The sequence below is a fragment of the Eleutherodactylus coqui genome, chromosome 1 (assembly GCF_035609145.1).
Source record: "Eleutherodactylus coqui strain aEleCoq1 chromosome 1, aEleCoq1.hap1, whole genome shotgun sequence".
Classification (NCBI taxonomy): Eukaryota; Metazoa; Chordata; class Amphibia; order Anura; family Eleutherodactylidae; genus Eleutherodactylus; species Eleutherodactylus coqui.
The window spans coordinates 297,056,903-297,069,752 of NC_089837.1; the positions used below are offsets into that span (position 1 = coordinate 297,056,903).

Genomic DNA, 12,850 nt, shown 5'->3' on the forward strand with positions numbered 1-12,850 from the left:
TCATTCATCAAAACAGTCTATCAGTAATTGTGTTCTTGTTGCCCATAGCAACCAATCAGCTTTCATTTTTTTTCAAATACAGTGGAAAAATTAAAGCTACTCTATCTGGTTGCTATGGGCTACAGGTTTACTGTTAAGAGTGTTTTTTTTCTTAAACGAGGTCCCATACATGTCTCCATTGTCTCAGACAGAAGTAACATAGTAGCACCTCGTTCTTCCGATCGGCAGGTGGCGCTGCAGTAAAACCATACACGTATATCTCATGAGGAGCGAGTTTATTCCCGGCAATCTGCATTCATATAACCATCATATTACACAGGAGACTAGCAGACAAACACTATATATTATGGAGTGATTTTCTGCTACAGTCCTACGCAAATGAACAACGTTTGTCTGTGCCCGAATTAAATATGGTGGCTCGTTTGTTTGTCACGTGACAGTCACTCTACGGCTGCCAGTGCCGTAAAGCAGCAGGGTTAGAGGACGTCCGGATCCTTACAGGTGACCACTTGATTTCTGTAGGGTTGTATTAGCGGTCTTACACTGGTATAACTGTTTCTGGAAGCTGTCCGTGTAACAGTGCGACCCGGTGCTGGACGGAGCGGGGATCGTCACAGTCCTGCGGGGTGCAGCACCATTAACCCCTCAACTACCAGTGCTTCCTTCTTAAATGATCAGACCTCTTCATCAGCGATTCTGTTTTGAATGCTCTCCTCCCCCCCCCCCCCGGATATATATATATATATATATATATTCATGTGTAGTGTATATATACAGCAGTCAATGGGAAGTGTGTGAAAGCTTAACCCCCTAAGGACCAACCCCCTTTTTTTTCCCCTTAATTTTAGTTCCCCCCCCCCCCGTTTAAAAAAATCATAACTTTCTTATTTATTCATCGATGTCGCTGTATGAGGGCTTTTTTTTGCGGGACGAGTTGTATTTTTCAATGGTGTTATTTAATGTAATGCGATTGTTTTCAGCAAGAGAAACCAAGTAATCTTGTAGATATGATACCTTTTAATGGCTAACAAAAATACATGATGTAATAATAGCGAGCTTGCGAACCAACGCAGGGTTCTTCTTCAGGCTTCTTCTTTAATGTAATGTACCATTCCACCATCTTTCACTACGTTCTGTTTCTACGGCGCACAAACTGCAACAAAAACGACCTGATATTTTTATTCTATGGGTCAGTACGATTACTACGATACCAAACTTGTGTAGTTTTTATTTTCTGCTGTACTACTTTTATTTTTTTTTCAAAGACCTTTAATTTTTAAAAATTATTTTCTACCGCCATCTTCTGCGTGCAATAACTTTTTTTTCCGTCAACGTAGTTGTGTGAGGGGTCATTTTTTGCGGGACATCCTGTAGTTTGTTTTTACCATTTCGTAATACATACGACTTTTTGATCGCTTTTTATTGCCTTTTTGTTTCTGTGTGACAGGATGACTGAAAAAGTGCATTTCTACACTTAGGCTGGGTTCACACAGGGCGGATTTGTTGCGGTTCTGCTGCATTTTTCCTGTTGCAGCAAAATCGCTACAAACGTTATTTTTGTCTTGTGGATAAATCCGCAAGCGTTTATTTCCACAGCGTTTTTTTTACTTTTTGCCGCGTATTTTGGTGCATCCATAGAGGTCTATGGACAAAAAAGCGCTGCGGAAAAGACAGAACGGACATGCTGCATCTTGAAAAACCGCGCCGCAGTTGCATTTCCGCACTGCGGCTGTGCGGAAAAAATCCGTCCTGTGAGAACAGCTTTTTGCCCAAACACACTTGCACTGCGAACGCAGTGGTTTTGCCGCAACGGCAAACCACAGCAAATCCGCCCTGTGTGAACCCAGCCTTAAACTTTTATTACTTTTTTTTTTTTTTTTAATAGTCAAACTTTATTGACCTGAATTTAAAAGCCTCTGTCCAAATTGAAAGTGGCATTTAAAGGGTTAACAGCCACGATTGGCCGATTGCAGCTATTGCCCGCAGGTGTCAGGTCGCCCCGCGATCTCTCGTCATACATACCCAGACGGTGCAGGATGTAAATGTACGTCAGAGTTTTGTATTATACTGCAATCTCACAGGCATTCTAGAAAGCCATGCCACAAGCAATCAGCCATAGCAGTGCTGGGGGCTTTCAGAAGGCAACCGAACAGCACCCTGCAGTCGCATCGTTCGGTGCCTTTTGAGGCCTCCAAACTTCGATTGGGAGATTTAAATGCTGATGTCAGAATTGACAGTGACTTTTAAAGGATTAATTTTGATTTTAATTTTTTTTTTTTGAAAGTGAGGAAGAAAATTGAAAACGAGTGCCACGGTGGAAAGGGGTGAAATCCATGGCATTTATTTTCAGTGGCCAGGACAAGTATGGTGTTTAACATTGCTGTCTATGGGATAAGAATTGTAGTTGTATTTCATGATCCAGTCTGGCCATAAACCAGAGGGGATAAAAGCTCAGGAGCCAGGCGGTCAGGGCACCGTAAAATCTGCCGCTGTTGCCAACACTCTCTTCTTTTCTGCTATTGTTACTAAGGAACTTAAAAATCCCTGCGCTCACGGCCATATTACGTTTTTTTATGCACTATTGTGGAGTCAAAAGTGTTACAAATCTTTAAGATTTCACATTCTTGGGGTCTTTGCTAGGGTGCAGAGATCCCAGGGGTACTTCTGCACACGGTAATTGCATGATTTACCCTGCCCTTTGTGTAATGTGTTACTTATGCCTATAGGTTTAATCCCATCATGGAAGTAATGTATCTGTAGAATATCTTATTACATTCTGGTCTGTATGTTCGGACCACCACAAACCTGAGATTGGTCAAGCAGCTTTAGCGCTTTGTCCACAGGTTCTCCTTGGCACTCTGACCATCTGCTGTGCAGGGGACTGGCTCACAGCCCCGTTCCAGTGGATGAGATTATTGCACATGTGCTTGGTGGGAGCACCACGGTTTAGGCATAACTGGGGGGACACAGTGTGCAAGCTCTTGAAACCTTAGAATTAGGGGGTCCTGGCAGCTGGATCCCCACTGATCGGAAAGGAAGGTTCTATCCTGGAGATCTACCTACCTGTCATACTCCTGCTAGAACATCTTGTTTGTGGTGCTTTCTTGACTTTGTATACTAACGCAGTGTCTTGATGCTCTCTCCGCACAGCCATGCCTTTTCTTGATCTTCAGAAGAGACTTGGGATTGATATTGACAGATGGATGCTGCTGCAGAGCGCTGGGCAACCTCAACGTCACGTTGGCCGATGCCATTCCTTTGAGAAAGACTGGATAGAGTGTGCGCATGGCATCGGAATGATCAGAGCAAAAAGGGAGTGCAACCTGGAGTATGAAGACTTTCTTGAGTGCATGCAAAGAACCAAAACTGTGAGTGAGCTGCACCTCTAGAGGACACATTGGGCATGAAGAATTGTGACGTAATGCACTTGTACTGCACAATTAGAGGGGTTTGGACAGCAATAGATAAAAACCTGGGTGCAAGTCTATAAGAAATGGTTTTCACTCTCCCATTAGACAATCATAACCACAGCATCCTTTTAGGTATCTACTTCTGTCGTGTATAAGACCGTGTACAGGAAAACGGCTGGTTTATTGTATGATGTCTAGGCCACTATAAGGGTGGCTTTTTAAGGATGCTGTCACCACAATTTTCTCTGGTCCTTGTACAGTAGGGCTATTTTACGCTCTACTTCTTTTTAATATAAATTCTTTATTTATAAATTTGAGGGGGTTACAGAAGGGAAAAAAAGGGGAATGGATGTACGGGTGTAACAGCACACCAACACTCTCACAACAATCATAACTGTAAAATTGCATTGCAACATCAATGAGTCGAATTGCAAAAAGTGAGATAAAATTAACAAAGGTAGGGGGTGGGACAGGAACAGGGGAGAGTAGGAGCTCTGCTTATTGATCCACTTACAGATTGAAGGGGTGTATGCCTTGGCTGATTATTTTAGTTGTGGAGTGGCAGTTATTTATTCTTATGCCCCCTCTATGTTAGAGATTTCTTAAAGCGGAAGGCACACTCTCACATATTCTGTTTCCATGCTCCTCTCTAGAGCCTTTCCTGCGCGAAGTGCAAAGGATACTAAATCTTATTTTGGAAGAGAAAGTAATACTCTCACTAAAATTTTTCCTGCTTAACATAATCCTCCAGACCATAGTAGGAAAGAGGAACTCGTTACTCCCATTCCTAATTGACGCAACCAAAATACTAATCCCTAGAGACTGGAGGGAAACAGATCCTCCCAACGTCCGGGAATGGCTAAACGAGATCAGCATACTTAGCAGTATGGAAAAAAAACGAGACTTCTGCAAGAAGGAAAGGTGGAGAAATATCTCAAAACATGGTCCAAGTGGATTTCCTATAAGAATAAATAACTTACACTCTACTTTACATTTTCTGATTATTTGATCTTGTACAAAACAATGTATCAAGCTAATATCCATTAGAGATGAGCGAGCATACTCGCTAAGGACAATTACTCTATTAAGCATTGTCCTTAGCGAGTACCTCCCCGCTCGAAAGAAAAGGTTCGGCTGCCGGCGCGGGTGAGAGGTGAGTTGCAGCAGTGAGCAGGGGGAATGGGGGGAGAGAGGGATCTCTCCGCCGCTCCCCGCCTGCCGCCGAATCTTTTCTTCCGAGCGGGCAGGTACTCGCTAAGGGCAATGCTCGATCGAGTAATTGTCCTTAGCGAGTATGCTCGCTCATCTCTAATATCCATCACATGCTATATAATGCTTTATTTATTTGAATGCGCTATTAAACAGGTTTTGTCTTTAAAACAAAGCCCCATCCCCTAGCTTGGCCCTGCCTAAAATAACAACGTGCGTATATTGGGAGGAGCTAACAGCTTACTCTGACATCCGGGTAGACGGGCCGGACAGACGCTTGTGACTGCTGCAGCCAATCAGAGGCCTCAGCATCACTGTCATAATGTGAGATACTGAGTCATACAACCTGTTTAATTCTAGATATAATATGACAAATGCTGTTCAAAGGTTACATATGCTTTAAAGGGCATCTGTCACACTTCCCTAAAATGTATACTTACATGGTAATTAAAGAGTGTCGAGATAAATATTTTATGGAATTGAGGGAAATTCAGAACCTTAAAACTTTATGTAAAAAATTAGCAATGTAGAGTGTTCGCTGATCTCAATCCAAGGGCTTATTCATAGTGTGTATCGGCTGCTGTTTTCACGGCCGCACGATATGCGCTACCATCTGAGCGGTCTTCCTTCCCCCTCACCGGCTCTCTGCCTCTCTCCTCTTCTCTGGCTGTTTGCAATGGGAGGGGGCGGAGCTAACCTCAGTTCCCTCCCATTGCAAACAGCCAGAGGGGAGGAGAGAGGCAGACGGCTCAGATGGTAGCGTATATCGGCTGGCCTTGAAAACGGCGGCCAGTATACGCTTCTGTGAATAAGCCGTAAAGCATAGACCGCATATTGCTGGCTGAATCATTATACTAAGCACCATGTCAAAGCCAGAATAGCGCTACACAAATATTCTCCTAGGGCCTACCTCCAGGCACAGACCCTTGGGGCTGGTTTTCCACTACATGCAGTGCTCTTTATGGTTTTCATGGGTGTACAGAGCTGGGCAGAAATAATGCTTCTAAACTAGTATGATTTTCATCAGATTTAATAAAGCAGAAATTGCTTTCAGAATTCTGCCTCGGACATTAGAGAACAGAAGTACCAGTAATAGCCTTTTCAGCAGTAAGGACGTGTGACTTAAAGATTACATTTCCTATAAGGAGTTTTATAAACGTTTATTAATGAGGCATTGTTTGTTAACTCATTAGCTCAAATAAGACCAAGGTTCATTATTATCAAGCCTGACAAAGAATTGGTATCTCAATCAGCTATAAAGATCTGTGCGTATTTCCCTACGCTCTCAGGACTGACTGATAGATGGGAAGAGGTGCTTGAAAGTATTAGAACCCTTCCTGACAATCACTAAGAGTAGGTTCCCACGTAGCCGAAATATGGCGGAATGTCCGCAACAGACATTCTGCCCCATAACCATGATGGGAGGACCTGTCAAAACTTTTGACAGGTTTTCCACCGTGGTTATGGTGCGAAATGTCTATTGCAGACATTCTACAACATTTTCCGCTACGTGGGAACCTACCCGAACTATTTAACTATCAGATAGCAACTGATTAGGAGACAAGCTGGAGATAGGGGATCACCTCTAGGGATCCCCTATCTCCAGGGGAGATAGGTGGGGAGCACCCAAAAACTGTATGGACACACCTAGGGGGTGAATGGGTCAGGGGATGGTATAGTCTCTCCCCAAGGACAGCACTCAGAAGGGATGTGGGGACACCTAGAAGGTGGGTGAGGAGACTTATAAGGCCATGCAAGCTCCTCTGGATAATTTTTACAAATAAGGAAGATGGGAAAATGCTCTTGGATGAATTCTTAGGCTTGATAAGGGCAGCTTCTTCTGTATGTGCTCTTTGTAGGTATATAAAGTATACATGTCCTGCTGTCAGGAAATTGGTCTCTAACAGGAGTGGTCTGCTATCAGGGAGTGTTGGGCTGAATGCTGCCAAAGACTGTATTTGGCTTTCTTTGGTCAGCATCAGGCGGAAGCACTTGGTGGCCGAATTGATAAATCGCCAAGCCTAATTTTCTTGTTCACCTGGTGACCCTATTTTGTCTATAATTGTAAGTGAATCCTGGATACGGATTTCCTGATTATTTTTGTATTGATATCTGATGATATCAATACAAAGATAATTAGGAAAACAGCTATACTGTTTTTACAACCTAGAAGACTAAGGCCTCATGTCCACTGGCAAATTTGAATTGCAGATTCCGCTGCGGAATCCGCGTTCAATTTTGCCCATAGGGATCCATTAGCCATCTGCGGGCAATTAAATTGTAATTTGTACCCACGGATGGCATTTTAATGGATTTGCGTTTTCTCCCGCACGGGAGAGAAAACGCAGCATGCTCTATTTTCTGCGGGTCTCCCGCGCGCTTCCATAGAAGCCTATGGAAGCTGTCCGGTCCTGCGGTACACCCGCAGCTAAATTTCTGCTCTCCGTCGTGGGAGAGCAGGAGTTCAGAGAGAAAAAAACAAGAGTGCACGGCGCATGTGTGCGACACGCTGCCGGCGTGCCGAGCGCATCCGCCGGGCACAGAGAAAGAAGATCCGGCCGCGACGGACAGGAACCCGCAGTGTTCCGGACAGAGAATTTTTTTTTTACATTTTCAGGCCTCATGTCCCCGGGAAAGAGGGGTCCCATTGCGGGATTCTGCATGCAGAATCCGCGCGGGCCCAAATTTCCTAGTGGACATGAGGCCTAAAAGGTGACGTGGCCTTCATAGAGATGACTAACAGGAGATCCTTTTGCATTGCTGCAGTACATTACTTCTTGAGAAGGACTTTCCTTTAGGCCGCCTGCAGATGCCCGGGTCGAATCGCGCTGCAAGAATTCTCTCAGCGGGATGCGGACCCGTGTCCCTGTGCAGCCCTGCGGCTCACCCGCACCCTCTGTCTACTCTCTGCACTGCATGCCGGCTGCTGCCCAGCCAGCGCATGCGCAGAGAGGAGCCGGCCCGTCACCACTGACATTTCTGTGCGGGCCTCTGCGAGACCCGCACAGAAATAGAACATGCCGAGATTTGGTTTCCCACGTGTGTTTTCACGTGGACAAATCCTGGCCGTCTGCATAGGCTTGAGTTATCTAATGCAATCCTATGCAGGCGGGCACGGTCGAAAATTCTGCGGGAAATCCCGCCGCGGAATTTCCGCCCGTGTGCAGGGGGCCTTAGAGTGGTGCGCAAGTATTCGAAAACATATCCCTTTGTATTGGAAAGCAGATCTGATACTATACTTCACTGCACTCTGTGATTTGTGGCTTGTGTTAGGAAAGACACATCTCTTTGCTGTTAGTTCTAAGTTTTTAAAAGCAAATTTTAAACCTTATGTGGCTTCCTCTTCTTCTTTTATCCATAATTACTTTTTCCCTCTTGGTGATCTTAATTTGTATACACTATATGCATTTTAATAGAAAATGCTTAGTACCAGTACTGGTTTGCAGAAAGAGCACTAAATAATGCATGTAAAGCTTATTATAGGTGGGCCGATAATGTAAAGTAAACTGTCATGTGAGCCCTACCCTGCAAAATGTTTAATAAAATGTCTTTCTTACAGCTGGAACGCTTGCTTGCCATTAGGCAACAGAAGGAAAAATTGGAGAAAGAAGGAAAATACAAAGCTCCAGACTACAGTGAGGAGAAAAATACCCCATGATACTACTATGAAAGGAACAAGTCTTGTTTTTTGTTTCTTACTACGTTGTCACTTGGAGGCACCGCAGCTGACACTATGTAATATTATTAAACTGTTCACACAGTTCTCATCTTTGCTGATGTTGCATTATTTCATACAAACATATCATCTCCAATTTCTTCTATCCAGTAAATAAGCTTGGACAAATCTTAAGACCCTTTTACACAAGACAACAGTTGGACACTTCAGTGCTCGGCAGCCCCCCAGCGATGATCAGTCCTGTGGAGCGGGCCGACGATTGTTGCTGACCATCTTTCATACACAGTAAACAGGCCGCCATTCACAGATAAATAGCGGCCTATTTACACAATCACAGATTAAGTCTGCATGAAAGATCTGATCAGTGATTTATATGTTCACATAGCACAATTATCATGCAAACCGCTGGATCTAACGAGTGATTTGTACGATAATTGTGCTTTGTAAAATGGGCTTTACCCTGGTGTAAAGGTTAGGAGGCAGCAAAGATGCTGAGGGCACTTTGAATAGAATTCCTCCTGTTCTGCCCCATTTCACATCTATCAGTGATGTGCGTTTCCCGGTTTCAAAGTCATCAAAGCAGACACCACTTCCCAGGTAGGTGTGCTATTCCCAGTCATTGTTTTACAGACTGTTAAAAAGTCATACACTTATTTGAAGGAATGCTGCCTTCCAAAAGGTGGCACTGCAGAGGTATTGTTCTATCTTCCTTATTTGCAGGTCTGAAGGAGAGATAACACACAGGCCTGGTTACCCCCTAACACTAATTTAGAGATCATAAAACTGTGATCCAGTGGACTAATTATTTACTTGTCTGCTCATCTTGTCTGGTATTGTTTTAAGTGCAAATTAATCTCGCTGTGTCTGTATCTTGTGTACATTTGTGTGTGTGTGTGTGTATGTGATATATATTTTCCTAATAGTCTCCATGACAGCACCAGGTAAGATTATCTTCCCCTGATAGGAAGGGAAGCATACCAAGAAGTTTAAAGGCTTCCCCGTCCCCCTTCCTGCCTTTCTCAGTATTCTTCCTGTCCTGTCAGTGGAAGGACTGCCGAGGAGAAGAGAGGAGGTTTTTTTTCTACAACTGTACATGGAGGGATCAAGAGGGCTGGTGTGTGAGGACCCCTCCCCTCCCTGGGGCATTACCTTCGGTCAACTATGCACTAAAAGCAGCCCTCCCAGGCCAGCTTCCTTCGCACCGCGGCCCCCCTGTGTGGGGCTAAGTGTAAGGTCGTCATTCACCCTGTGCTCCGATCCTGCCCGCCGGGTCTGCGTTCCTCACTGGTCTATGGCGAGCACGGCTTCGTCATGGGGGGCGGAGTTTACTGTCACATGACGTGTCATTTGATGCGTACACCAGCAGCAGATGCAGGAAGTCAGGGGCGGCAAATTCAAATAAAAGGAGCCAAGAGAGTGCTGGAAAGTGTTGTCGAGCTCCAGAAAGGTGTGTTGTGCTGCACTAAAAGAGAACCTTCAGCGCTCCCTATATAAATAGGAGTTCTCCAGGACCTGAGAACCCTGTACAGGCTGCTACCTCTGGTGTTGTAAGTAGCCAGTGCGGCACCTTCACAGAGTCAATGGTTTACTTCACAGGGATTTACTGCCTTATTATGTTTACTTGGCAGGTGGATAAATCTCCGGCAGCGTCTGTTAAGGCGACACCTGGAAAATGCATTTCCTGACGGAGAAGTTTATCGCAGGATTACGACAAGATTCTATGTAATATTTGCATAGCCCAGCTTGTAAAAGATGAATCAGCAGGGTTGTTGAATGACATTAAAATAATGGTGAGGGATGAGGTTCGCGTGGCTTTGGCTTCCCAGAGCAGTACACCTTCCTCTAACCCCAGAACCCGCAAGAGACCTCGTAGCTAGGCTATAGTCTCAGATTCAGAGAGTATTACCTTCTCAGAGGAGGAATTAGAAGAATCTTTTTTTTGGTGTCCTCTGAAGAGCAGGAATACAGGAGGCTTTTGTTTAGCCCTGAAGAGATAGGGTAGCTAATCAGAGCCATAAGGAGTACGCTGGATATAGAGGAGCTTAGAGAGCCCAGATCAATCCAGGATGAGGTTTTTGGGAGTCTGGGGGAACGACAGAGACCTACTTTTCCGGTTCACAACAATATCCCCAAAATGATCTGGAAGGAATGGAAAGGCCCGACTTCAGGTGGTAGATATAGGAGTGTTAAAAGATGCTACCCCTTTCCGGAAGAAATCTGCTCAGACTTGGACACTGTTCCTAAAGTCCACGTATATACTTTACTACCCTTTGAGGATGCTACTCACCTTAAGGATCACATGGATTGCAAGGGTGAGAATCTCCTAAAAAAGACCTGGGAGGCGGCCGCGGATCTTCTTAGGCCTGGGGTAGCAGCCACCTGTGTAACGTGGACCCTGCATGTTTGGCTGGGGCAATTGGAAGTTCACCTCCAGAATAAAACTCCCAAGAGAGCAAATTTTGAGCTCTTTACCTATCCTAAAGATGGCTACCGGGTTTCTGGTTGATTCCGCTGCTAAGACTGTTAAAGCCGCGGACCTTGAGGCTAGTTTATCTAATTCTGCCAGACGTGTGTTATGGCTGAAAGCTTGGTCCGGGGACGCTGCTTGTAAGGCAAAGTTGTGTTTATTGCCTTTCCATGGAAAGTTTATTTTTGGGCCTGATCTGGACAGAATTCTGGAAAAAGCCTTGAATAAAAAAGGAGGATTTCCGGAAGAAAAAGCAAAAAAGTTTAGAAACTTTTTTCGAGGCCCCAGGCAGCAAAACAGTTAGAGAGGCAAGGGGAAGTCGGGACGCTGGAGCTACCCAAAAGGGGGGAACGGGAGAAATTTCCCCCTCAACCCCTCTCAGCCAGATTTTCAGGTGCGTAAACAATGACTCCATTCCAGTGGGGGCGAGACTACTGGCCATTGCGGGAAGATGGTCTGTTTAGGCAGAAGGAGCGCAAAACAAGTCTGTATGCTTTAATTAAGCTGCAGACGCCAATGATTTTCTATGGGTGGCTTGAAATTCGGATCATCTGCACGGGTGCCCCACGCGGATCTCGGAATTCCAACCTGCCTGTGGACATGCGCCTGAAGATAATCTCACCTGGTGCTGTCGTGGAGACTTCCTGAAAACAGGATTACCGGTAAGGCTAAAGGCCCATTTAGACACAATTATCGCTAAAAATTCGCTCAAAAGCAGTCTTTTGAGTGATAATCCTTGTGTGTAACTGCACTGCCATTGTGTAGTTTTCGTTAAGCAGTCACTGACAGCCTTATCACAGCGGGATACAGCTTATACTATTGTTTCAGCTGTGTCCTGCTCCCTAAACACAGCGGTCCAGCTGTGTTCTTCATACTCCACACTGAGTGCACAGCTGTATACCAGCTGAGCGCTCTGTGAACAGCCGGGGTATGTAGAACACAGCAGTCCAGCTGTGTTCTGCATACTCGCTTGGAAACAGCCGAGTGCTCTGAGCAGAGAACAGTTGGATGCAGAAGACAAGCGGGCCCACTTGTCTTTTGTATACCCTGCTCAGAGCGCAAAATGATTGCTTAACGTTTGAGCGATCACCTTGCGCTGTAAAGGCACACAACCATTATCGCTCAAAAGACATCTTTTAAGTGATAATCGTGTCTAAACCAGGCTTAATCTACCATATATGCCCCAGCCATGTTTCATTATGCCTGATGAAGGATCCTGAGAAGTCCGAAAGCTCACTGTAACATGATGTATTTTTGTTATTAAAAGGTATCATATCTACAAGATTAATAATAATAAGTCTTTCTTTGTATAGCGCCAACATATTTCGCAGCGCTTACATAGACAGGGGATACAGAAAGACAAAAGTACAAAAATTACAGAACCACGGTTACATAGTAATCAGTTGATGGAAACAGTAGGGGTGAGGGTCCTGCTCCAACGAGCTTACATACTACAAGTAATGGGGTGATACAGAAGGTAAAGGGGCTGGAGATGTGCATGGTATGGTGAGGTGGAGAGTGAGGGGTGATATACACATAGACAATGGTCAGACATTTAGCCGTGTGATGGCAGAATCGATATGACTGCAGGGGCAGTTCATGATGGCTAGCAAGGATTGCAGTAAGTAGGTCAGGGATCATGTTATCAAGCGGAGAACAGAGGGGTTTGTTTAGGGAATGCGATATGCCTTCCTGAAGAAGTTTTTAGAGCATGCCTGAAGTTTTGTGAGTCCTGGAGTGCCCGGGTAGCCTTTGGTAGTGCGTTCCAGAGGACCGGTGCTGCTCTGGAGAAGTCTTGGAGGCGGGAATGAGAAGTTCGAATTAACAGTATTTGAATGAATCTAAGCAAAGCAGAAGGAAAAAGTTACGATTTTCATTTTTTTTGGCAATTTTTTAAATTTAAAAGCTGTTTTTTTGTACAGTGTACATAGAAATAAAGACTTTCACCCCAAAATGGATCCCCCCGTTTGTCCCGTGTTCAGAAACATACCCATTGTGGCCCTCATCTACTTACAGGACGCATGGCAAGGCCTATAAAGGAGGGAACACCCGTTGGATTTCAGGGCACAACTGAATAAATTCCAGGCC

General features: G+C 44.8%; 1 protein-coding gene across 1 annotated transcript; it reads left to right on the forward strand.

The window, feature by feature from the left end:
- The first annotated feature begins 365 nt into the window (after positions 1-365).
- On the forward strand, positions 366-8,384 carry NDUFS5 (NADH:ubiquinone oxidoreductase subunit S5). The gene is made up of 3 exons (XM_066573907.1): positions 366-501; positions 3,151-3,368; positions 8,179-8,384. Exons 2-3 carry the CDS (start codon positions 3,153-3,155, stop codon positions 8,275-8,277), a joined length of 315 nt encoding a protein of 104 aa, XP_066430004.1. The 5' UTR covers positions 366-501; positions 3,151-3,152; the 3' UTR covers positions 8,278-8,384.
- Positions 8,385-12,850: the final 4,466 nt, after the last annotated feature.